The following is a 27645-nucleotide window of genomic DNA, read 5'->3' on the forward strand; positions in this document are numbered from 1 at the left end:
TTGAGGAAAATCCCCTCTATGCCTACTTTCTGCAGGGTTTTTATCATAAATGGGTGTTGAATTTTGTCAAAAGCTTTCTCTGCATCTATTGAGATGATCATATGGTTTTTCTCCTTCAATTTGTTAATATGGTTTATCACATTGATAGATTTGCGTATATTGAAGAATCCTTGCATTCCTGGAATAAACCCCACTTGATCATGGTGTATGATCCTTTTAATGTGCTGTTGGATTCTGTTTGCTAGTATTTTGTTGAGGATTTTTGCATCTATGTTCATCAGTGATATTGGCCTGTAGTTTTCTTTCTTTGTGACATCCTTGTCTGGTTTTGGTATCAAGGTGATGGTGGCCTCGTAGAAGGAGTTTGGGAGTGGTCCTCCCTCTGCTATATTTTGGAAGAGTTTGAGAAGGATAGGTGTTAGCTCTTCTCTAAATGTTTGATAGAATTCGCCTGTGAAGCCATCTGGTCCTGGGCTTTTCTTTGTTGGAAGGTTTTTAATCACAGTTTCAATTTCAATGCTTGTGATTGGTCTGTTCATATTTTCTATTTCTTCCTGATTCAGTCTTGGCAGGTTGTGCATTTCTAAGAATTTGTCCATTTCTTCCAGATTGTCCATTTTATTGGCATAGAGTTGCTTGTAGTAATCTCTCATGATCTCTTTTATCTCTGCAGTGTCAGTTGTTACCTCTCCTTTTTCATTTCTAATTCTATTGATTTGAGTCTTCTCCCTTTTTTTCTTGATGAGTCTGGCTAGTGGTTTATCTATTTTGTTTATCTTCTCAAAGAACCAGCTTTTAGTTTTATTGATCTTTGCTATTGTTTCCTTCATTTCTTTTTCATTTATTTCTGATCTGATTTTTATGATTTCTTTCCTTCTGCTAGTTTTGGAGTTTTTTTGTTCTTCTTTCTCTAATTGCTTGAGGTGCAAGGTTAGGTTGTTTATTCGAGATGTTTCCTGCTTCTTAAGGTGGGCTTGTATTGCTATAAACTTCCCCCTTAGAACTGCTTTTGCTGCATCCCACAGGTTTTGGGTCGTTGTGTCTCCATTGTCATTTGTTTCTAGGTATTTTTTGATTTCCTCTTTGATTTCTTCAGTGATATCTTCATTATTAAGTAGTGTATTGTTTAGCCTCCATGTGTTTGTATTTTTTACAGATCTTTTCCTGTAATTGATATCTAGTCTCATGGCGTTGTGGTCAGAAAAGATACTTGATACAATTTCAATTTTCTTAAATTTACCAAGGCTTGATTTGTGACCTAAGATATGATCTATCCTGGAGAATGTTCCATGAGCACTTGAGAAAAATGTGTATTCTGTTGTTTTTGGATGGAGTGTCCTATAAATATCAATTAAGTCCATCTTGTTTAATGTATCATTTAAAGCTTGTATTTCCTTATTTATTTTCATTTTGGATGATCTGTCCATGGGTGAAAGTGGGGTGTTTAAGTCCCCTACTATGAATGTGTTACTGTCGATTTCCCCTTTTATGGCTGTTAGTATTTGCCTTATGTATTGAGGTGCTCCTATGTTGGGTGCATAAATATTTACAATTGTTATATCTTCTTCTTGGATCGATCCCTTGATCATTATGTAGTGTCCTTCTTTGTCTCTTTTAATAGTCCTTATTTTAAAGTCTATTTTGTCTGATATGAGAATTGCTACTCCAGCTTTCTTTTGGCTTCCATTTGCATGGAATATCTTTTTCCATCCCCTTACTTTCAGTCTGTATGTGTCTCTAGGTCTGAAGTGGGTCTCTTGTAGACAGCATATATAAGGGTCTTGTTTTTGTATCCATTCAGCTAATCTGTGTCTTTTGGTGGGAGCATTTAGTCCATTTACATTTAAGGTAATTATCGATATGTATGTTCCTATTCCCATTTTCTAAATTGTTTTGGGTTCGTTATTATAGGTCTTTTCCTTCTCTTGTGTTTCTTGCCTAGAAAAGATCCTTTAGCATTTGTTGTAAAGCTGGTTTGGTGGTGCTGAACTCTCTCAGCTTTTGCTTGTCTGTAAAGGTTTTAATTTCTCCATCAAATCTGAATGAGATCCTTGCTGGGTAGAGTAGTCTTGGCTGCAGGTTTTTCTCCTTCATCACTCTCAGTATGTCCTGCCACTCCCTTCTGGCTTGTAGGGTTTCTGCTGAGAGATCAGCTGTTAACCTTATGGGGATTCCCTTATGTGTTATTTGTTGTTTTTCCCTTGCTGCTTTTAATATGCTTTCTTTGTATTTAATTTTTGACAGTTTGATTAATATGTGTCTTGGCGTATTTCTCCTTGTATTTATCTTGTATGGGACTCTCTGTGCTTCCTGGACTTGATTAACTATTTCCTTTCCCATGTTAGGGAAGTTTTCAACTATAATCTCTTCAAATATTTTCTCAGTCCCTTTCTTTTTCTCTTCTTCTTCTGGAACCCCTATAATTCGAATGTTGGTGCGTTTAATGTTGTCCCAGAGGTCTCTGAGACTGTCCTCAGTTCTTTTCATTCTTTTTTCTTTATTCTGCTCTGCAGTAGTTATTTCCACTATTTTATCTTCCAGGTCACTTATCCGTTCTTCTGCCTCAGTTATTCTGCTATTGATCCCATCTAGAGTACTTTTAATTTCATTTATTGTGTTGTTCATCGTTGCTTGTTTCATCTTTAGTTCTTCTAGGTCCTTGTTAACTGATTCTTGCATTTTGTCCAATCTATTGTCCATTCTATCTCCCAGATTTCGGATCAACCTTACTATCATTATTCTGAATTCTCTTTCAGGTAGACTGCCTATTTCCTCTTCATTTGTTAGGTCTGGTGCATTTTTATCTTGCTCCTTTATCTGCTGTGTGTTTTTCTGTCTTCTCATTTTGCTTATCTTACTGTGTTTGGGGTCTCCTTTTTGCAGGCTTCAGGTTCGTAGTTCCTCCTGTTTTTGATGTCTGTCTCCAGTGGCTAAGGTTGGTTCAGTGGGTTTTGTAGGCTTCCTGGTGGAGGGGACTAGTGCCTGTGTTGTGGTGGATGAGGCTGGATCTTGTCTCTCTAGTGGGCAGGTTCACGTCTGGTGGTGTGTTTGGGGGTGTCTGTGGCCTTATTATGATTTTAGGCAGCCTCTCTGCTAATGGGTGAGGTTGTGTTCCTGTTTTGCTAGTTGTTTGGCATAGGTTTTCCAGCACTGTGGCTTGCTGTTCATTGAGTGAAGCTGGGTGCTGGTGTTAAGATGGAGGTCTCTGGGAGATTTTTGCCGTTTGATATTATGTGGAGCTGGGAGGTCTCTTGTTGATCAGTGTCCTGAAGTTGGCTCTCCTACCTCAGAGGCAGAGCCCTGCCTCCTGGCTGGAGCACCAAAAGCTTTTCATCCACACGGCTCAGGATAAAAGGGAGAAAAAGTAGAGGGAATTAGTAGAAGTATGAGGAAAGAAAGAAGGAAAGGAGGGTAGGAAGGAAGGAAGAAAGAAAGAAAGAAGCAAAGAAGGAAAGAAGGCAAGAAGGAAAGAAAGGAGGGAGGGAGGGAGGGAGGAAGGAAGGAAGGAGGGAAAGAAGGAAAAAAGACAGAAAGAAAGAAGATACAGTAAAAATAAAATAAAGTATAATAAAGTTATTGAATTAAAAAATTCTTATTTAAAAAAAAAAGGGACGGAAAGAACCTTAGGACAAATGTTGGCAGCAAAGCTATACAGACAAAATCTTACACAGAAGCATACACATACACCCTCACTAAAAGAGGTAAATGGGGAAAAATCCTAAATCTTGCTGTCAGAGACCACCTCCTCAATTTGGGATGATTCGTTGTCTAAAGGAGGGAAGGAAGGACGGAAAGAAAGAAAGAAAGAACGAAGGTAAAGTATAATATTGTTATTAAAATTAATTATTAAGAAAAAAAATTAAAAAAAAAACATGGACGGATAGAACCCTAGGACAAATGGTGGAAGCAAGACTATACAGACAAGATCTCACACAGAAGCATACACATACACATTCACAAAAAGAGGAAAGGGGAAAGAATCATAGATCTTGCTCCTAAAGTCCACTTCCTTAATTTGGGATGATTGGTTGTCTATTCAGGTATTCCATAGATGCAGGGTATATCAAGTTGATTGTGGAGCTTTAATCCGCTGCTTCTGAGGCTGCTGGGAGAGATTTCCCTTTCTCTTCTTTGTTCTCACAGCTCCCAGGGCTCAGCTTTGGATTTGGCCCTGCCACTGCGTGTAGATCGCTGGAGGGCGTCTGTTTTTTGCTCAGACAGGATGGGGTTAAAAGAGCCGCTGACTGGGGGCTCTGGCGCACTCAGGCCGGCGGGGACGGAGGGGCACAGAGTGCGGGGCGGGCCTGCGGTGGCAAAGGCCGGCGTGACTTTGCACCAGCCTGAGGCGCGCTGTGCGCTGTCCCGGGGAAGTTGTCCCTGGATCCCGGGAACCTGGCAGTGGCGGGCTGCACAGGCTCCGTGGAAGAGGGGTGTGGAGAGTGACCTGTGCTCGCACACAGGCCCCTCGGTGGCGGCAGCAGCAGCCTTAACGTCTCCCGCCCGCCTCTGGGGTCCGCGCTTTTAGCCGCGGCTTGCGCCCGTCTCTGGATTCCGCGCTTTCAGCTGCGGCTCGCGCCCGTCTCTGGATTCCGCGCTTTCAGCCGCGGCTCGCTCCCGTCTCTGGATTCCGCGCTTTCAGCCGCGGCTCGCGCCCGTCTCTGGGGTCCGCGCTTTCAGCTGCGGCTCGCGCCCGTCTCTGGATTCCGCGCTTTCAGCCGCGGCTCGCGCCCGTCTCTGGGGTCCGCGCTTTCAGCCGCGGCTCGCTCCCGTCTCTGGATTCCGCGCTTTCAGCCGCGGCTCGCGCCCGTCTCTGGGGTCCGCGCTTTCAGCTGCGGCTCGCGCCCGTCTCTGGATTCCGCGCTTTCAGCCGCGGCTCGCGCCCGTCTCTGGGGTCCGCGCTTTTAGCCGCGGCTCGCGCCCGTCTCTGGAGTTCCTTTAAGCAGCGTTCTTAAACCCCTCTCCTCACGCCCCAGGAAACAAAGAGGGAAGGAAAAGTCTCCTGCCTCTTCGGCAGGTGCAGGCTTTTCCCCGGACTCCCTCCCGGCTAGCTGTGGTGCACTAACCCCTTCAGGCTATGTTCAAGCCGCCAACCCCAGTCCTCTCCCTGCGCTCCGGCCTCAGCTCGCAGCCCCGCCCGCCCTGGCGGGTGAGCAGACAAGCCTCTCGGGCTGGTGAGTGCCGGTCGGCACCGATCCTCTGTGCGGGAATCTCCCCGCTTTGCCCTCCGCACCCGTTGCTGTGCAGTCCTCCGCAGCTTCGAAGCTCCCCCCTCCGCCTCCCGCAGTCTCCGCCCGCGAAGGGGCTTCCTAGTGTGTGGAAACTTTTCCTCCTTCACAGCTCCCTCCCACTGGTGCAGGTGCCGTCCCTATTCTTTTGTCTCTGTTTTTTCTTTTGCCCTACCCATGTACGTGGGGAGTTTCTTGCCTTTTGGGAGGTCTGAGGTCTTCTGCCAGCCTTCAGTAGGTGTTCTGTAGGAGTTGTTCCACGTGTATATGTATTTCTGGTGTATCTGTGGGGAGGAAGGTGATCTCCGCGTCTTACTCTTCCGCCATCTTCCGCCTTCTCCTGATCTAATCTTTATGATTTCTTTCCTTCTGCTAACTTTGGGGTTTTTTGTTCTTCTCTCTCTAATTGCTTAAGGTGTAAGGTTAGGTTGTTTATTTGAGGTAGGACTGTATTGATTGTTTCTTGTTTCTTGAGGTAGGATTGTATTGCTATAAACTTCCCTCTTAGAATTGTTTTCTTTGCATCCCATAGGTTTTGGGTTGTCGTGTTTTCATTGTCATTTGTTTCTAGGTATTTTTTAATTTCCTCTTTGATTTTTTCAGAGATCTCTTGGTTATTAAGTAGTGTATTGTTTCACATCCATGTGTTTGTATTTTTTACAGATTTTTTTCCTGTAATTGATATCTCGTCTCATAGCATTGTGGTCGGAAAAGACACTTGGTACGATTTCAGTTTTCCTGTATTTACCAAGGCTTGATTTGTGATCCAAGCTATGATCTGTCCTGGAGAATGTTCCATGAACACTTGAGAAGAAAGTGTATTCTGTTGTTTTTGGATGGAATGTCCTATAAATATCAAGTCCGTCTTGTTTAATGTATCATTTGAAGCTTGTGTTTCCTTATTTTCATTTTGGATGATCTGTCCATTGGTGAAAGTGGGGTGTTAAAGTCCCCTACTATGATTCTGTTACTGTCGATTTCTCCTTTTATGGCTGTTAGTATTTGCTTTATGTATTGAGGTGCTCCTATGTTGGGTGTGTAAATATTTACAATTGTTATATCTTCTTCTTGGAGTGATCCCTTGATCATTATGTAGTGTCCTTCTTTGTCTTTTGTAATAGTCTTTATTTTAAAGTCTATTTTGTCTGATATGAGAATTGCTACACCAGCTTTCTTTTGGTTTCCCTTTGCATGGAATATCTTTTTCCATCCCCTCACTTTCCGTCTGTATGTGTCCCTAGGTCTGAAGTGGGTCTCTTGTAGACAGCATATAAACGGGTCTTGTTTTCGTATCCATTCAGCCAGTCTGTATCTTTTGGTTGGAGCATTTAATCCATTTACATTTAATGTAGTTATCGATATGTATGTTCCTATTACCATTTTCTTAATTGTTTTGGGTTTGTTATTGTAGGTCTTTTCCTTCTCTTGTGTTTCCTGCCTAGAGAAGTTCCTTTAACATTTGTTGTAAACCTGGTTTGGTGGTGCTGAATTCTCTTAGTTTTTGGTTGTCTGTAAAGGTTTTAATTTCTCTGTCTAATCTGAATGAGATCCTTGCTTGATTGAGTAATCTTGGTTGTAGGTTTCTCCCTTTCATCACTTTAAATACGTCCTGCCACTTCCTTCTGGCTTGCAGAGTTTCTGCTGAAAGATCAGCTGTTAACCTTATGGGGATTCCCTTGTATGTTATTTGTTGTTTTTCCCCTTGCTGTTTTTAATATTTTTTCTTTGTATTTAATTTTTGATCATTTGATTAATATGTGTCTTGGCGTGTTTATCCTTGGATTTCTCTTGCATGGGACTCTCTGCTTCCTGGACTTGATTGACTATTTCCTTTCCTTTGTTAGGGAAGTTTTCAACTATAATGTCTTCAAATATTTTCTCAGTCCCTTTCTTTTTCTCTTCTTCTTTTGGGACCCCTATAATTTGAATGTTGATACATTTAATGTTGTCCTAGAGGTCTCTGAGACTGTCCTGAATTCTTCTCATTCTTTTTTCTTTATTCTGCTCTGCAGCAGTTGTTTACACTATTTTATCTTCCAGGTCACTTACCCTTTCTTCTGCCTCATTTATTCTGCTGTTGATTCTTTCCAGAGAATTCTTGATTTCATTTATTGTGGTGTTCATTGTTGTTTGTTTGCTCTTTAGTCCTTTTAGGTCCTTGTTAAACATTTCTTGTATTTTCTTCATTCTATGTCCAAGATTTTTGGATCATCTTTTCTTTCATTACTCTGAATTCTTTTTCAGGTAGGCTGCCTATTTCCTCTTAATTTGTTTGGTCTGGTGTGTTTTTACCTTGCTTCTTCATCTGCTGCATATTTCTCTCTTCTCATTTTGTTTAACTTACTGTGTTTGGTGTCTTTTTTGCAGGCTACAGGTTTGTAGTTCATGTTGTTTTTGGTGTCTGCCCCCAGTGGGTAAGGTTGGTTCAGGGGCTTGTGTAGGCTTCCTGGTAGAGAAGACTGGTGCCTGTGTTCTGGTGGGTGGGGCTGTATCTTGTCTTTCTGGTGGGCAGGGCTGTGTCCAGTGGTGTGTTATGGGGTGTTTGTGAACTGAGTATGATTTTAGGCAGTCTTTTTGCTAATGGGTTGGGTTGTGTTCCTGTCTTGCTAGTTGTTTGGCTTGGGGTGTCCAGCACTGGAGCTTGCTGGCCATTGAGTGGAGCTGGGTCTTAGGGTTGAGACAGAGATCTCTGGAAGAGTTCTCGCTGATTGATATTACATGGGGCCAGGAGGTCTCTGGTGGTCCAGTGTACTGAACTTGGCTCTCCCACCTCAGAGGCTCAGGCCTGGCACCAGGCCGGAGCACCAAGACCCTGTCAGCCACCCAGCCAGGTACGTGGGGAGTTTCTTGCCCTCTGGAAAGTCTGAGGTCTTCTGCCAGCATTTAGTAGGTGTTCTGTAGGAGTTGTTCCACATGTAGATATATTTTTGGTGTATTTGTGTGGAGGAAGGTGATCTCCACGTCTTATTCCTCCACCGTCTCTACTGGATATCTGTCTTATATTTTATTTTTTTATTTTTTTTTTCTGTCTTATATTTTAAAAGCTCTTAGTTTCATTGATTTTTTTTTTTTTACTCTCAGTCTTTTTCATTTATTTCCACTGTGATCTTTGTTATTTCCTTCATTTTATTAACTTTGGCATTTGTTTTTTCTTTTTTTCTAGTTCCTTGAGGTGTAAAGTTAGGTTTTTTGAGATCTTTTTTGTTTCTTGATTTATCATTGTCACTATGAACTTCCCTCTTGGAAATGCTTTTGCTGCATCCTGTAAGTTTCAGTATGTTGCACAATAGTCCCCCTTTATCTGCAGTTTTGCTTTTTACAGTTTCAGTTACCTGCAGTCAACTGTGCTCTGAAAATATTAAATGGAAAATTACAGAAATAAACATTTTAAAAATACATTAAACATTTTTTAAAATAAAGTTTTGAATTGTGCATTGTCCTGAGGAGTGTGATAAAACTTTGTCCCGTCTTGCTCCATGTTGCCTGGGATATGAATCATCCCTTTGTTCGTTGTATGCACACTGTGTGTGCATGTGTATGTATAGGAATAAACATTATATTTGTGGGGTTAAGTACTCTTCATGGTTTCAGGCATCCACTCAGTGTCTTGGAATGTATCCCTCACAGATAATGGGGTTCTACTATATTTCCAATTCATTTGTCTCAAGGTAATTTTTAAAATTTCTCTTTTGATTTCTTTAACCTATTGGTTGTTCAGTATCATGTTTAATCTCCACTTGTGAATTTTCCAGTTTTCTTCTCATAATCGATTTCTAGTTGTATTGCATTGTGGTCGGGAAAGATGCTTAATGTGACTTTAATCTTAAATTTATTAAGACTTGTTTTGTGGCCTAACATATGCTCTCTCCTGGAGAATGTTCCATGTGCCCTTGAGAAGATTGTGTATTTTGTTGCTTTTGGACAGAATGACTGGCCTAATATGTCACTGAAGGCAAGTGTTTCTTTATTGATTTTCTGTCTGAATGATGTATCCACTGATGAAATTGGGGTATTAAAGTCCCTTTCTGTTATTATATTGCTTTCTACTTCTCCCTTTAGATCTGTTAAATTTTGTTTTATATATTCAGATGTTTCTATTTTGAGTGCATAAGTGTTTACAAATGTTATATTCTCTTTTTGGATTTACCCCTTTATCATTATATAATGACCTTTTTTGTCCCTTATAACAGTCTTTGTCTTAAGCCTATTTTGACTGTTACAAGTATAGCTACCCCAGCTTTCTTCTGGTTTCCATTTGCATGGAATATTTTTTTTCCATTCTTTCAATCTTTGTGTGAACTTTTATCTCAGGTGAGGTTTTTGTAGGCAGTATATAGGTGAGTCTTTTTTTTTTTAAATCCATTCAGCCACTCTGTTTTGATGGGAGAATTTATTATTTCTTTTACATTTAAAGTAATTATTGATAGGTATGTCCTTATTGCTATTTTGTTCACTGTCTTCTGGCTGTTTTGTAATTCCTATTTTCCTGTCTTCTTTGCTTGCTTAGATTCCTGTCTTTTTTGGTATGCTTAGATTCCTTATCTTTATCTTTTGTGTATCTACCACAGGCATACCTCAGAGATATTGCAGGTTCAGTCCACTGCAATAAAGCAGTTATCACAATGAAACAATTAATCACATGAATTTTGGTTTCCTAGTGTATATAAATCTATGTTTACCTTATATCAAGGTCTATTAAGTGTATAATAGTATTATCTATAAAAAGTGTACATACCTTACTTTTAAAATACTTTAGAGCTAAAAAATACCAATCATCGTCTGAGCCTTCAGTGAGTCATTGTAGAAACATCAAAGATCATGGATCACAGATCACCATAACAAATAGTATAATAATTTAATAATTTGAAAGGAGAAAGGGGATTCATGATGACAGGGTAGGAGGATGTGGAACTCACCTACCCCTACAAACACATCAAAAAAACTTCTACAGTTCTCACAGAAAATTAACTGGAACCTGGTAGAAGAACTTTTTTTTTTTTGGCCCACGCCACACAGCTTGAAGGATCTTAGTTCCCCAACCAGGAATCGAACCCACGCCCCCTACAGTGGAAGCGTAGTCTTAACCACTGGACCACTAGGGAGGTCCCCAGAAGAACTTCTGTACAACCAAAGCTGCAAGAAAGATCTCCATGTAACTGGGTAAGACAGAAAAAAAGACATCAGGTTGGGATCTGTGGCCCTGGGAGGGATCTGAAAGGAAGAAAAGGTCCACACGGGCAGCCCTTCACCTTGGGGAGCGAGCAGGTGGAGCCACAGTCTGTGTGTCCCAGTCCTGGCATACTGCAGAGAGGAGACTAGCTCCCTTGGCTGCTTGGAGAACCACTAGGACAGTCAGAGGGCTGGAGAGGCCAAGACACTACTCGCAAGGATTGTGCACATGCTGGCTTGTCAACAATCAGGGCAGAGAGAGCCTCGCCACTCCCCAGTCTGAATTGGGCAAATACCCTGGCCCTGCACACTCCACGCCACAGCCTGGTGGGAGATCTGGGCCAACTGGGCCCTAAGGAAAGACTTGGTCTGGACACAAAGACCAAGGGTCTTGGGTGTGATCTTGGTGGGGCGGCTGGAAGCAACCATTGTCCTTGCGCACACAGGGAAGCACCCCAGGAATCCTGGGCAGATAGGCCCTGGGAGAGGACTCAGTCTAGCTATGCAGAGACAGCCCCGAGAGCCTGGGGTGTGATCCAGCAGGGCAGCAGCAGACATTGTCATGCATACAGGAACATGCAGCAGCTCATCTCTCATTACCCATAACTGGCGATTCCCTATGCACAGGGCAAATGAGAAAACCCACATCAAAGTGGGTAGAAGCTGAGGCACAATATTACCATAACCAACCCCCCCACACACATGGCACCCCACCTTTAGGAAGACACTCAAAACTCCAAGCTTCTCCTTGAGGAGCAAAGGGTTTAGACCCCACACTTGGCACCCTAGCTTTTAAGAGTCACACATGAAGACAAGCCCCCCAAACATCTAGCCACACAGCATGTGGGATCTTAGTTCCCTGATCAGGGATGGAACCCATGCCCCCTGCAGTGGAAGGGCAGAATCTCATAACCACTGGACCACCAGGGAAGCTCCAAAACATCTAGCTTTGAAAACCAGTGGGGCGTGTCTATGAGACCAACAAGGCTATAGTGAACTGAGAACAGTTCTTAAAGGGTCCTCTTTTCTAATGTTTCACCTGTTTATATCATTTTCAGACATAGCTTATTTTATTGCAATTCACTTTATTGCACTTTACAGGTAATGCATTTTTTGCAAGTTGAAGGTTTGTTGTAACCCTGTGTGAAGCAAATCTATTGGCACCTTTTTTTCAATAGCATTTGCTCACTTTGTGTGTCTGTCACATTTTGGTAATTCTCACAATATTTCAAATTTTTGTTACATTTGTTACGGTGGTGTGTGATCAGTAATCTTTGATGTTACTGCCATCACTTGCTGAAGGCTCTGATGATGGTTAGCATTTTTAGCAATAAGGTATTTTTAAATTAAGTTATGTACATTGTATTTTTATACATAACGTTAGTGCACACTTAACAGAGTACAGAATAGTATAAACATAACTTTACATGCACTGGCAAACCAAAAAATTCATGTGATTTGCTTTATTGTGGTAGTCTGGAACTGAACCCTCATTGTCTCCAAGGTATGCCTGTACCTTCTAATGAATTTCTTTTACTGTTTCTTGTAAAACCAGGTGTATTGATATCAGAGTTCCTCAGTTTTTCTCAGAAAGTATTTCTCCGTCACTTTTTCTTCCTGAGATGCAGCAGTCCTAGAGATTTTTTTTTTATTACAAAGGCTTATCGGCTTTTTAATATTTTTTTATTGAAGTATAGTTGATTTATAGTGTGTGTTCATTTCAGGTATATGGCAAAGTTATTCAGTTATTATATATATATTCAGTTATTTAATTTATATATATAATTATTTTCCAGATTCTTTTCCCATATAGGTTATTACAAAATATTCTCCCTCTCTTTTGAAGAATAATTTTGCTTGACACAGAGTTGTAGGATGGTGTTTTTTTACACTGTGCACTTTAAATATTTCATTTCATTCTCTTGCATAGTTGGGTTTTTTTGTTGTTGTTGTTTTGTTTTTTGGTATGTGAATGTTTACAGCACCTTTATTCATAATCACCAAAACCTGGAAACAACTCAAATGTCATCTGGTGAATGAATAAATTATAGTACATCTGTACAATGCAATCCTACTCAGCAATAAAAAGTAATGAACTATTAATATATGCAACAACATGGATAAATCTTATATATATATTTATTGCTAAGTGAAAGAACCCAGATTCCAAAGGATAAATACAGTTTGATTCCAGTTATATGATATTTCTTGCTTGCATAGTTTTTGAAAAGAGGTCTGATTTAATTCTTATCCTTAGGTAAAACTAAGGTTTGTTTTTTCCCTCTGGCTTCTTTCAGAATGTTCCCTTTGTCTTTGATTTTTCTCCAGTTGAAAATGATGTGCTTGGCAGTGAAGTTTTGTGTTGTTTTTTTGTTTTTCATGTTTTGTGTTTTTCTTAGTTTCCTGGATCTGCAGTTTGCTGACTATCACTAATGTTAGGAAAATCTCAGTGATGATTGCTTCACTTATTTTTTTGTTCCTTTCTGCTTTTCTATCAGGTATTCTCATTGTGTGTATTTTACACCTGCTGTCATTGTCCCAAAGTTCTTAGATGTTGTATTCTTTTTTGTCTTTGCATTAGGCCCTGGTGAAATAGTCTCTTCTGAGGATAGGCCTTGTTAAGAATAGCTGTTTTGGGGCTTCCCTGGTGGCACAGTGATTGAGAGTCCGCCTGCTGATGCAGGGGACATGGGTTCTTGCCCCGGTCCGGGAAGATCCCACATGCAGCGGAGCGGCTGGGCCCATGAGCCATGGCCACTGAGCCTGCGCATCCGGAGCCTGTGCTCCGCAATGGGAGAGGCCACAACAGTGAGAGGCCCACGTACAGCAAAAAAAAAAAAAAAAAAAAAAAAAAAAGAATAGCTGTTTCAAAATAGCTTCTTTCTGTCTTTCCAATTTTGGAAACTGGTTTGCTCTGTGTCTTCAGTTCTTTGTTTTTGTTCTTGTGAGGTTAGGAATGATAGTTTCTAAGTTCATTATACAATGAACAAGAAAAGAGAAGTCTCTGTCTCCAGTTTTTTATGTTTAACTGCTGACAGCTTTGAAGCCTCATCCCTCCTTCCTCCTCTTGTGACCCACATGTATCCATGATGATAGGAAAGCCTTAGTTTCCTTCCTTTGGCAGTGACAAGAGATTCAATTCATGCCTGCTCCTGCCCTTGTGTGTGAACTCTCTCTTCAGCCCACCCACAACCTCAACTAAATATTAAGTTCATGTACTTTTCCTTGCACTCTCAAGCCATTTCATACCTTCTTGAGAGGCCTGCCTTACTCCTCAGAGACCTCAATTATGGAAGTAATAAACCCTTTTGTACACTATTGGCAGTGTGTGGTGTCATCAATTTACATATTCCTATATTTAGGGCTGGGCCGTTATGCTTCTGTGCACCATATGGGAGCTTAGAAATGAGACATGTTGGGAGGATTGCCTCTGGAGTGGCTGGCCAGGAAACTTCCACCTGAAATTAGAGAATGGAGGTTTTACATTCTTCGGAGGAAAGCGCTGTGAATCCTTTATGCATTATATAATCATGGGCAGATTCACCATCAGACCTTTATGGAGTGTAGTGAATTCCTGTGCAAAATGCAGCTCTTAACCTGTTCCTCAAGGTTATTTAGCAAGGGCTTTGACCAAAAAGAAATCTTTTGGCACTTTATCATTTCATTATGTGTGCTAAAAACTGGCAAGAAGCAGCTCTGAGGCTCATTGTGTATAGGGTTTTGTTGAGGTCTAAGTAGTTTTGTCTTTTTAGCATGTCATATCATGTGAAGTTGTCTGAGCCTTAACTTCTGAATAACTTCCTAGCTCCATGAATGGGACAGAGAGAGAATGGAGAAACTGAGTCTGCAATAAATTTTACACAAGCTAAAAGTACTACTTCTTTACAAGAATATTTTAATCTAGCCAATTGCACCTGGCTATTTCTAATCACCTGGAGTAATTCTCAGGCCAGTATGGCAAACTGATCCTTTTCACAAGTTGGATTTCCACAGGCCTCCTGGAGTGTCATGTTTGGTGATGGGAATAGAAGAAAAAGCTTCCAGTTCTTCACTGTGTCTTATTCCTTAAAAACTCCTGCATATTTGACCTCATACATCAGTGGAGTGTACAGAGTTAAATGGTGTGTAATAACAAGGAGATGAGTTTTTTTTCACAAGAGATTGATGTGTTTAAAATGATATTTGATTCATTTGTGTAGCATTTCTCTCATTTCTCCAGGGTGCTCTAGACCCTGACATCAGAGAGCAATAACATTTAAAGTGATCACAGTGAAAATGAATAAATAATTTGCATGTGTTCATTATGCTGTTAAATTCATGAAGAAGTAAGTAAGGACATAGAGTCAGTTTCTGGTGACCAAGACATAAAATAAATGTTTGAAGGTGACAGAATCATATGTAATCTTCCTATAAATTGAGTATAAATCCCCAGTTCTGTCAGATTCACACATCTTACTGGAAACATATTTGGGATGTTTTAGGACTCAGTGACCTTCGAGGATGTGGCTGTGAACTTCACCCAGGAGGAGTGGGCTTTACTGAATCCTTCGCAGAAGAAACTTTACAGAGATGTGATGCAGGAAACCTTGAGGAACCTGGCCTCAATAGGTAAGCACGACAACATTCCTTCACTTCTTCAGTTAGAGAACAAGTATTTCTTGCCCATCAACACTGTTCCAAGATGTGGAATATGGAAAAGGAATACAGTAGTCCCCCCTTATCTGCAGGGGATACATTCCAAGACCACCAGTGGATGCCTGAAACTGCAGATAGTACTGAATCCTATACATACATACCTATGATAATAAATTTAATTTAGAAATTTGGTGCGCAGTAAGAGATTGATAATGATAACTAAGAACAGAACATGTATAATAGACATGAACTTAACATGCATAAGTGTTAAGTGTCCATAACTTTTGCAGTTTGAGATGAGACAGCAAAACTAAGAATTTCTTTTTCCTTCTTCAAAATTTCATGATAGAAGTTTCATCTTTCCTATAGATCTTAGCAACATCACTGTATGATTTTTTTCTTCCCTTAAATCAATAACTTTCATTTTTTCACTTAAAGGGAGTACTTTATAACTTTTCTTTGGCATATCCTAATTACCAATGTCATTATTCTTGCGCTTTGGGGCCATAATTAATTAAAATAAGGATTACTTGAACACAAGCACTGCAGTACCACCACAGTGATCTGAAAACTGAGATGGCTACTAAGTGACTGATGGGCAGGTAGCATATACAGCATGGATACACTGAACAAAGGGATGATTCACATCCTGGACAGGACAGAGCAGGACGTTGCAAGATTTCATCATACTACTTGGAAGAGTGCACAGTTTAATATTTTCAGACTGCAATTGACCATAGGTAACTGACACCACAGAAAGCAAAACTGTGGGTAAGGGGGGACTGCTGTACATTGGTAAATAAACTAAGCATGGTCACAGCTCATCGTGGACCTAAAATCTAATATTTTTCTATAATTTCCAATAATTTGCATTATTTTTCTGGGTCTGCATTTTAGGAAAAAAATGGGACAATCATAACATTGAAGATTGGTACAAAACCCAAGGGAGAAGACTAAGGTGAGTCACACACAGTAGATAGCAGTGTGCCACATGAGAATCCTGGTATGTCATAAACTTTTTAAAATAAACGAAAAAACAACCCCAGCTTCAAAGTTATCCTTAAATTTTTTTCACCAAAAACATTTACTTAAACATGACATAGATGTCCAGTGTTTTATGTCCAATATATTAATATTACTGTTTTCATAATAGCTATGTCAAATCCTCTTACAGAGCTTTCAGTATAAATCACCCTCAAAAAGTTCAGAAAGGGCAAAAAACCTTCACTTTTGCTATAAAATATAATTCTAATACCCTACTAATAAATGTGAAATTGGTAAAGAAATCATTAATAATTTCTCATTTAAAAAAAAAAAATTCTCATTTTTTACAGAAGTCATATGGTAGAAAAACTCTGTGAAAGCAAAGAAGGTAATCAAGATAGAGAAACTGTCAGCCAGATTCCAAATCTTAATCTGAACCAGGAAACTCTTTCTGGAGTAAAACCATGTGAATGTAATGTGTGTGGGAAAGTCTTCATGCGTCATTCATTCCTTAATAGACACATCAGATCTCACAGTGGACACAAACCATATGAGTATCATAAAGATGAGGAGAAGCCATATAAATGCAAGGAATGTGGGAAAGCCTTCAGTTACCGCAAATCTGTTCACAGACATGAAAGGACTCACACTGGAGAGAAACCCTATGAATGTAAGGAATGTGGTAAAGCCTTCACATGGCTCACAACCTTTCGAAGACACATGATAACACACACTGGAGAAGGACCCTATAAATGTAAGGAATGTGGAAAAGCCTTTAGTTGTTCCACTTCATTTCGAGCACATGAAAGAACTCACACTGGAGAGAAACCCTTCGTATGTAAACAGTGTGGTAAATCCCTCAGGTCTCCTCTAGGTTTGCGAATACATGAAAGAAGTCACACTGGAGAAAAACCCTATGAATGTAAGCAGTGTGGTAAAGCCCTCAGTTGTCCCAGTTCCTTTCGAAGACATGAAAGGATTCACACTGCAGAGAAACAATATGAATGTAAACAATGTGAGAAAACCTTCAGTTCTCCTCTAGGTTTGCGAATACATGAAAGAATTCACACTGGAGAGAAACCCTATGAATGTAAGGAATGTGGTAAAGCCTTCATATCTCTTTCAAGCATTCGTACACACATGATAACACACACTGGAGATGGACCTTATAAATGTAAGGAATGTGGGAAAGCCTTCATTTGTCCCAGTTCGTTTCGATCACATGAAAGGACTCACACTGGAGAAAAACCATATGAATGTAAACAGTGTGGTAAAACTTTCAGTTGGCCCAGTTCCTTTCGAATACATGAAAGAACTCACACTGGAGAGAAACCCTATGAATGTGCAGAATGTGGGAAAACCTTCATTTATCGCACAACCTTTCAAGGACATGTGAGAAAGCACACTGGAGAGAAACCCTATAAATGTAAAGAATGTGGGAAAGCCTTCATTTCTCCCTCAAGTGTTCGAACACACATGATAATGCACACTGGAGATGGACCTTATAAGTGTAAGGAATGTGGGAAAGCATTCAATTTTCCCAGTTCATTTCGAATACATCAAAGAACTCACACAGGAGAGAAACCCTACGAATGTAAGCAATGTGGCAGAGCCTTCAGTTGTTACACATCCTTTCGAACACATGAAAAAACTCACACTGGAGAGAAACCTTATGAATGTACAGAATGTGGGAAAGCCTTCATTTATCGCACTACCTTTCGAGGGCACATGAGAATACACACTGGTGAGAAACCCTACAAATGTAGAGAATGTGGGAAAGCCTTCAGTCGACCCAATTCCTTTCGAAGGCATGAAAGATCTCATACTTAATAGAAACCTCTCTTTAATGTAAGCAATGTGGGGAAGACATCAGTTGGCCTTCATTCTTACATGTGAAAACTCCCACTGGAAAGAAACCCTGTATGTGTAAGAAATCTGAGAAAGCCTGATACAAATTAATCCATGTATAATGTTCCAGAAAAAAATAACATGAAAGAATAATTTTTAGAGTTATATTGTCTTTATCAGTGCCTCATTCTTAAAGGGGATTTCTCGACTGGATATTTACTACTTACACGTTCAAAAATGAACACTGAAGTGAGAGAATTCTGTAAGTACTCTGTAAGCAATACTACGTAATGATTAACAGGTATTGTTTTGTCCTTAAATCAATTAACATTTTTCTCTTTTCATTTTGAAGCCTGTTTGTTCCATGGTTGAATTGACATGTATTTCTAATATGCAGGTTGGTTTAATTTTTATGTTTTGATTGTTTTGTGTGGGGCTATTGATAAATGACATTTTGGTATTTGTTGGGATTTTCGTACTGGCCTCCTGTAGTGCCAGGTATTGGATATTCCTTACCCATATATAGCCCATCCTTCTTATGAGAAAATCTACTCTTGTTTTGGCTAGAAGAGCCTTATTTCATTTTCCTTGCTAGTAAAAGATGGCATAAATTTATAAATATCATAGTGTATATAGTCTCATGTGAATTTCTATGTTTTGCCCTTTGCTCTTCCAGCTAGGATTGAATAATAAAGAGTTTGCATTAACACATTATTGACCAGGGGATTTTGCAGAAACTAACACCTGTGGCCGGCAATTTGTTACATAAATGAATATTGAAACACCCACGTTTGAGTAAATATCAACAACGTTTTTTGCACTTAAATTTTTTTGCACCTTAAATTTGAATTTTGCACCTTAAATTTGAATTTAAATTTGAATTTAAATTTGAATTTAAGTTTGAATTAAGTTTGAATTTAAGTTTGAATTAAGTTTGAATTTAAGTTTGAATTTAAATTTGAATTTAATTTGAGTAAATATCAACAACTTTTTTTGCACTTAAATTTTTTTGCACCTTAAATTTGAATTTTGCACCTTAAATTTGAATTTTGCACCTTAAATTTGAAATTTATTTGAAACTTTGTACATGTCTTACTAAAGCATTCTAATATTTCTTTAGAGTGTGATAGGTGTATAGCAACACCTCTGTGCAGGGGAACAGAACGTCTATTACAAACATACTGTGTTTCACTGCACTTTCCCCTAGAAGAGCAGGCTTTCTGGCGGCATTTTTTTTGGTCCTATGGGTATTATTTCCTCTAGAATATGTTCTTTTATTTTACTTGATAGTCAACAAGGTGGATCTTAGCGGGGTACTCTTTCAGTCTTTATGTGTCCCTAGATCTGAAGTGGGTCTCTTGTAGACAGCATATATAAGGGTCGTTTTTGTATCTATTCAGCCAATCTATGCCTTTCGATTGGAGTATTTAATCCATTTACATTTAAGGTTAATTATCGGTATGTATGTCCTTATTGCCATTTTGTTAAATGTTTTGGATTTTTTTTTTGTAGGACATTTTTCTTCCTTCCCTCTTTTATTCTCTTCTCTTGTGATTTGATGACTATCATTAGTGTTGTGTTTGGATTCTATTTTCTTTCTTGTTTGTATATCTATTATAGATTTTGAGATTTTGATATAGTAGTCTATATATATATATATATATATATATATATACACACACACACACATATAGTGCTATATATATGTATGCAGCATGTATATATAGTATACATATATATGTTTTAAGTTGCTGATCTCAATTTCAGATGCATTTCAAATATCCTGCATTTGTACTCTCCTCCTCTCATGATTACTGGTTTAGATTTCATATTTGTGTGTGGATGACTTCCTACTTTTATTCTATGTTTGCCTTTACTGGAGAGCTTTCCCATTTCATAATTTCCTTGTTTCTAGTTATGGCCTTTTCCTTTCCTCTTAGAGAAGTTCCTTTAGCATTTGTTGTAAAACTGATTTGGTGTTACTGAATTCTTTAGCTTTTGCTTGTCTCTAAAACTTTTGATTTCTCTGTCAAATCTGAATGAGAGCCTTGCTGGGTAGAGTATTCTTGGTTGTAGGTTCTTCCCTTTCATCACTTTAAATATATCATGCCACTCCTTTCTGTCCTGAAGAGTTTCTGCTGAAAAATCAGCTGATAATTTTATGGGAATACTCTTGTATGTCATTTGTTGCTTTTCTCTTGTTGCTTTTAATATTTTCACTTTATTTTTACTTTTTGTCAATTTGATTGCTATGTGTCTCAGCATGTTCCTCCCTGGGTTAATCCTGTATGGGACTCTCTGTGCTTCCTGAACTTGGGTGACTGTTTCCTTTCCTGTGTTACGGAAGTTTTCAGCTATTATCTCTTCAAGTATTTTCTCAGACCCTATCTGTCGCTATTCTCCTTCTGGGACCACTATAATGTGAATGTTGGTGTTTAACATTGTCTCAGAAGTCTCTTAAACTGTCCTCATTTCTTTGCATTCTTTTTTCTTTATTCTGTTCCATGGCAGTGATTTCCACCACTCTGTCTTCCAGCTCACTTATCTGTCCTTCTGCCTCATTAATTCTGCTGTCGATTCCTTCTAGTGTATTTTTCGTTTCAGTTCTTATATTCTTCAACTCTGATTGTTCTTTATGTTGTTGGAAACTTCTTGTAACTTGTCACTCTGTGCATCCATTCTTCTCCCAAGTTCTTGGATCATCTTTACGATCATTACTCTGACACTTTCTCAGGTAGATTGCTTATCTACATGTCACTTCGTTTTTCTTCAGGGTTTTATCTTGCTCCTTTGTTTGGAACACATTCCTGTGCTCTCTCATTTTGTCTAAATTTCTACTTGTATGTTTATGTATGTGGAAGGTTAGTTATGCTTCTCAACCTTGGAGAAGTGGTCCTCTGTAGGGGATGTCATATATATCCAGCAGTACACTACCTTCTCATCACCCAAGGTCCAGGGACCATCTGGTCCCAAGATTGGTTCTGAACTGTTTGTGAACTCAGTTCCACAGGCTGCAGGACTCTAGTTTTCTTGCTTCTGGTATCTGTCCCCCAATGAGTGAGGCTGGTCTAGAGGCTTGTGCAGGCTTCCTGGTGGAAGTGGCTGGTGCCTGTCCACTGATAGTTGGAGCTGGTTCTTGACCATCTGGTGGACAGGGCCATGTCAAGCAGCATGTCTAGAGGTGGCTGTGGGCTTAGGAAGTCTTTAGGCAGCCTGTCTGCTGATGGGTGGGGTTATGTTTGCACCCTTTTTTTGTTTGGCCTAAGGCATCCCAACACTGGAGCCTACAGACTGTTGGAGGGGCCAGGTCTTGGTGCCAAGTACCAAAGATGTCTGCCTCCAGCCAGAATTCACATAGATGAATGCTCCCTGCTATGTCTACCACCAGCTTTTATGACCCCAGAGAGAGCCACAGCTGGCCCCTATCTCCCCAGGAGACCCTCCAATACCAACTAGGTCTGGTCCAGGCTCCTATGAAGTCACTGCTTTTGCCCTGGGTCCTTGTGCATGCAAGACCTTGTGTGTGCCCTTCAAGAGTGGAGTCCTGTGGAGCTTCAGCCATCAAGACCCACTGGCCTTCAAAAGCTAAATGCTCTGGGTGCTCCTCCTCCCATTGCCAGACACTCAGGCTGGGAGCCTGACATGGAGCTCAGAACCCTCACTCCTATGGGAGAACTTCTGCAATATAATTATTCTCCAGTTTGTTGGTTGCACACTTGTGGGGTTTGGGACTTGATTATATTGCAAGTGTGCCCCTCCTACCATCTCACTGTGGTTTTTTCTTTGTCTTTGGATGTAGAATATCTTTTTGGTAGGCTCTGGTCTTTTTTATTGATGGTTGTTCCACCATTAGTTGTGATTTTGGTGTTCTCGTGAGAGGAGGTGAGCTCAAGTTTCCTCTACTCCACCATCTTGTCTTGACCACCATTTAAATCTTCAATCTTCCACCCCAAGTGTTTCCATCTTCTTTTTCTTGTTCTGTCAGGAATACCTAGCCTCTTAATAGTTCTATAAACATATAGAATATTTGTAACATGTTGATAATTAAACCAGAATTGGGATGTACATGCCAAAACTGCCCAGTTGTTTGTGTGGTCACTTCTAAAGAACTTGTTCTGCTTCATCCTCGATCTGACTAGCAGCCAAGCTGCCAAAGGGCAAGAGCAATGACCCTACCAGGACACTCAAACCCTGGCTGAGAAAATAGGTGTCTACCATATTTTTCTTGTTGATGTTTTAATCACTTTAACCCGGCTAGTCTTCTCACCTCCATCACCAATGAAGTCAATTTCTCATGGCTCACCAAAGATTCTTATTTAAAAGGCAATAATGGCAAATATTGTTCTCCCTATGCTACAGCAACTTCCATTGATACTGCTGAGGCAGCACCTTTACCTATGACTACTTTTCCCAAAGAGGCTGAATTATGTACTCTGATATGGTTTTGTACTTCAGCCAAGGACAAAACTGCCAATGTCTATATTGATAGTACATAAGCTTTTGGAGTGGCTCATGATTTTGGAAAGTTTTAGAAGCAATGTGGCTCCTTACTTCCAGGGAAAATAAAATTTTAAATGGCCCCTATGTTCAGGAATTATTGGATGCAGCACTTCAAACTGACACTTCAGCTATTATTAATATTTCAGGTCATCCTAAACTTGACTCTCTGAAAGCTAGGGAAATCACCTTGCTGACATTTCCACGAGGAATGCTGCCCTTTAAGGACCCAACAGCAGCCAAAACTCTCATGGTCCAAAGGGATATTTCTCTAAATTACAACACAGAAAATCTCACTAGAGAAGCCCAGCAGTGATCCTCAGAAAAGGAAAAGCAAGATGGAAATTCAACAACTGTTGGTTTGATAAAAGAGAAAACTAGGTTTGGACCTAACACTCTAAAATTCTCATTCCTCACCCCTGTGCCTGCATTAAACCATAGGTTTATTGACAAGATAACAATGTTCATGAATCAATATTTGTGGGGAATTATTTAAAATCCTGCAAAAATGCCTAACTCAGTTGATCCATTTGTCCAAAGCTCAACCCAGGGAAGCTTGTTCATACTGTTTCCTGATTTTTTAAACTGATTAATTAACCATTTGAGGTCTGGCACATGAATTTCATACAACTTCCCCAGTCTTATGGATATAAATATGTTTTAGTCATGGCTTGTTCAACACTGAACTGAAGCCTTCCCTTGCAGACAGGTTACTCCCTCTTTTGTGGCTTAAAACCATTAGGAAAAGATTGTCCCCACCTGGGAAACTCTTCTCTCACTGCATAAAGGTCAAAGAATCCTTTTTAGTGGTCAAGTACTTCAACACATCTGTGCTGTTTGGTCAGTTTTACAAAACTGTCACTGCACTTACCACCCTCATTCCTCTGGTTTAGGTGAAGGTATGAAGTCCCAATTGGAAAAAATTGTAGAGGCCCTCCAAATAACTTGGCCAAAAGCATTGCTATAAATTCTCCTCTTGGAACTCATAAATGCTCATTGTTTGAGATAGCCACAGGATACCCAATGCACTTGACTCTTGCCTCTTTTGACCCACAACTGCTAAATGGAGAGGTACTCCAATATTGTGAAGTCCTAATTTCTTCTACTAAAAGTAAGCATGTTTTGGTAAAGCGATCTTTTCACAGTGCACTCATGGGCGACAAAGGTCTTAAGCCTCACACTTGCAACCTGGATATTTGGGGATTTTAGAAATGAAATCTCCAGAACAGGGGTGCGCAACCCCCGGGCCACAGACCAGTACCGGTCCGCAGCCTGTTAGGAACCAGGCCAAACAGCAGGAGGTGAGCGGCGGGTGGGCGAGCAAGCGAAGCTTCATCTGCCGCTCACTCGCATTACCGCCTGAACCATCCCCCTGCCCCCGATCCGTCTGTGGAAAAATTGTCTTCCATGAAACGGTCCCTGGTGCCAAAAAAGTTGGGGACAGCTGCTCCAGAAAGACTATCTTCAAACTCGCTTGTAAGACCTCTATCAGGTACTGATAACCAACCTTTGTTTCACCAAATTTCAGGAAATAGACTCTTGGATTCACAAACACACCTAAAGAAAGCACGAAACTTTGACTCAAACTGACAGCCATCTGTTGACCTGAAAGTAAAGATTTCCCAGAACTGAAGCAGCTGACATCTGATGAGATAGCTTTCCCAAGATATATAGACCAGGTCTGTTGGAAGTTCCTCTTTGATGATGACACAATGCTAAAGATGATCACCAATCTCTGTAATCTTGTTAACTTAGGGACTTCACATAATAAGTACTTCAGCATTCTCCTTCTTACAACTCCCTGTGATTCAGATGTGAACGTCAATAGGTTTCAAATCTGTGCAATTTCCATTTGATGTAGGACAGTACATCCAGGAATGTCCTTCTTTGCCTTGAGGGATAAAAAGTCACTGGAACCAGAAAACCTGACTCTCAATCAGTGATGCTTTCAGAGAACAATCTTGATCAAAAGGGAGAAATTTGTCAAGAAATAATAAAAGGAAATCTCACTTAAGATAGTCTGGATGTCAGACAGGGAAGCTTTTCACACCTATAAAAATAACAGAGCCCAAAACGAAAAAGACTTCCTCTTCTTCCTTCAAGAGCTCAGCCAATAAGAAACTGTCACAACCTACCCAATGAAAAGCTACTGTACTTCAAACTCTTAATTTTTCCAGTGGACTCTGTTTACTAGAGCTATCTCAACTTCATTTGCCCCTATTTAAAACAGCTCTCTCCATTTTTTGTGGGGGACATGCACATGTCTCACCATGGTTGCAAATCTGGAAATGCAGTTACTTCTTGATCTTGACTAACCTCATGTTTGCTAAAGAAACAACTAGTCATCTATTTGTTTTATGTCAACAGAATATAAAGCAAACTGGTATTTGTGAGGGAAACAAGAATAAATTACCTTATTGGTTTCATGAAACCAATTGAAACTATATACAAAAATTTTATCATTGTGGCTATGTCAGTTTGGTCCAACACTCACTGCTTATTTTAATATCACAGTCACTATTGTATCATACTCATTGCCAGGGCGAATTAATTTATCACATCAACTACCATATCCCAGTTTTCGTTTCATTTTTATTATAACTTGATTTTTTCTCTCATTGTTCCTACACTAATCAAGAGTGTACCAATTAAGAGTGGATATCTAAGTGAAATAGAAACTATAGGCTTCCTAGATAAATATTTAATTAATGGGATCAAGTGAAGCACCTAAAAGACCTTAATGTACTTTTAGGCTACTTCCATCAAGTTTTTGCATTCTTTGTGACTTTGGATTTACATTTAAATCATTTAAATTATTTTATACATCAGGAAATTTGAGTTCTCATTGTTTGGAATTGTTAGAAAAACCTATGAATTAGTAGGGACTATTATGTAAAAATTGACTAATTTTTGTCCATCTGTTTTGGCAATATAGAGAGAATACTTGATTTTATTTCAGTTGCTATGAAATAAGAAGATGGTGAAAATAATGTCAGCTCAGGGGAAGACATTATCTTAGTTGACTTCTCAGAGTATCCCCAGGTTGAGTTCATCCTTTCTTTGTTTCTGGGTTCTACGTGATGACACTCACAGGCAACGCAGCCATCATCTTAATTTCCCTCCTGGATAGCAGGCTCCACACCCCAATGTACTTCTTCCCAAACCTCTCAATTTTGGACATGCATTTTACTAACTGCGTTGTTCCTCAAATAATGGTAAGCTTGTGGAGAAGTTAAGAATATCAGCTACATAAGCTGCATTGTTCAGTATTCTGTGGCTTTGGCTTTTGGCTCCATGGAGTGTGTGCTTTTTACTGTATTGGTTGTTGACCATTACGTTGTCATCTGCTGGTCCCTCCACTCTGCTACAATCATGCACCAACAGATCTGTCACCTTCTTGCCGCCATGTCCTTGTTTACAGGGCTTGCCAACTCTCTCCTTCAGGCTTCACTGTCCATTGTTTGGCCTCTATGTGACCACTGCTGTGTGGATTATTTTCTTTTTGATGTCCTGGTCATTATCAAGCTCCTTGTGGACACTGATCCAACTGAATTGAAGATGTTATGTTAATCACTCACTGATCACTCATTGAATATCCTTACTATTCTAGCCTGCATCATCATTACTTCCTATGCCTGAACAACCATGTATGTTGTGGGAATGCCCTCTGCTGGCAAATAAACACTGGAACTTGTGCATCCCACCTGAGGGTCATCTTACTGTTCCCTAGAACCATCATGTTCATGTATATTCAGCCTAAAAGAGAGGAGAAAGGAGAAAAATAATACTTGCAGTAATAATGGCTGAAAATGTTCTAATTTGGTAAAAGATATGAATCTCCATACCTAAAGGGTCAATGGACTCTAATTAGGATAAACTAGGGAATCAAAGCCAGGACATATTATCATCAAACAGTCAAAATACAAAGACAAAAGCAGACTCTTGAAGCAGCAAGTGAAAAACTAATCGTCACGTATAATAGTTCATCAATAAGATTAGCAGCTTATTTCTCATTAGCAATGACAAAGGACAGGATGCACTGAAAAGCCTGATTTAAATGCCATATTTAAAGTACTAAGAGAAGAAAATATGTCAAACCAGGCTCTACATCTAGTAAAACTATCTTTAAATATGAATGATAAAGATGTTCCAAAGATAAGCAAAAGTTGAGGGAGATAATCATTAGCAGATCTGACTGACAAGAAATGCTAAAGGGGAACCCTGCAAGCTGAAAAAAATGTCACTTGAGAACTACTCAGTGTCATGAAGAATAAATGCTGGTAAAGGAAACTATGTAGATAAATATAAAAGCCAGTATGATTGTATTTAGGTTCGTAGGTTCTCTTTTTTTCCTATATAATTTAAAAGTCAAATTAGTAAAACTTTCACATAAATCTATGTTAATAGACACAAGTATATAGAGTTGTGACAGTAAAAATATAAAGGATATATGTTTAATACATAGGGTTTTTTTTAACATCTTTATTGGAGTATAATTGCTTTACAATGTTGTGTTAGTTTATGCTGTATAACAAAATGAATCAGCTATACGTATACATATATCCCCATATCCCCTCCCTCTTGCGTCTCCCTCCCACCCTCCTTTTCCCACCCCTCTAGGCGGTCACAATCACAAAGCACCGAGCTGATGCTGTGCTATGCGGCTGCTTCCCACTAGCTATCTATTTTACCTTTGGTAGTATTACATAGTTTCTTATACTATAGAAACTATGTTGATATTAATTCAAACTAGATTATTCTAAGTTTAAGGTGTTAGTTTTGACCCTCAGGGTAGCCATTAAGAAAATAACTAAAATAAGTGAGAAGAGAATTAAATGGTACACTACCAAAATAAAAACAATTAATTTCCAATTAAAAGGCAGAGAGAGACAATAATTAAAAAAAAAAAAACGTAATTTAACTACATATCATCTACAAGAAACACACTTTAGATCCAAGACACAAGTAGGATAAAAATGAGAGGATGGAAATAGCTTCTATATAAATAGTAAACAAAAGAATGCTGAGGTGGCAATCCTAATCTCAGACAACATAGAAACTCAGGTGAATTTCTTAAATAAGACAAACTAGGAGATTGTATATTGACAAAAGGACCAATCCATCAACAATAGTTTGTGGTATTTGGTAGCTTATTCAGGGGAACAGTTAAAATACCCACTGTACAGGGCTTCCCTGGTGGCACAGTGGCTAAGAATCAGCCTGCCAATGCAGGGGACACGAGTTCGAGCCCTGGTCCGGGAAGATCCCACATGCCGCGGAGCAACTA

At 39.6% G+C, this 27645-nt stretch overlaps 1 protein-coding gene and 1 pseudogene across 3 annotated transcripts in view; both read left to right on the top strand.

Annotated features, from left to right (window-relative positions):
* LOC309958819 (putative KRAB domain-containing protein ZNF788) overlaps positions 1 to 16701 on the top strand; it is a 32911-nt gene extending 16210 nt beyond the window's left edge. Inside the window, exons 2-3 of one of the 2 annotated variants that reach the window (XM_082834959.1) lie at positions 14876 to 15002; positions 16364 to 16701. In XM_082834959.1, the coding sequence (XP_082691085.1) occupies positions 14876 to 15002; positions 16364 to 16377 (141 nt within the window). In that variant the 3' untranslated portion in view covers positions 16378 to 16701. Of the gene's footprint in view, positions 1 to 14875; positions 15003 to 15923; positions 15988 to 16363 lie in introns of those variants that run through there. The other variant, XR_014326054.1, reaches the window with a different exon arrangement.
* A 32-nt stretch (positions 16702 to 16733) lies between these two features.
* Positions 16734 to 26143, top strand: LOC309959979 (olfactory receptor 2G3-like; annotated as a pseudogene). Its single transcript has 2 exons — positions 16734 to 17283; positions 25333 to 26143. The product of its transcript is annotated as an olfactory receptor 2G3-like (transcript).
* The last annotated feature ends 1502 nt before the right edge of the window (positions 26144 to 27645 follow it).

Source organism: Leucopleurus acutus, assembly GCF_964270905.1.
Source record: "Leucopleurus acutus genome assembly, chromosome: 3".
Taxonomy (NCBI): domain Eukaryota; kingdom Metazoa; phylum Chordata; class Mammalia; order Artiodactyla; family Delphinidae; genus Leucopleurus; species Leucopleurus acutus.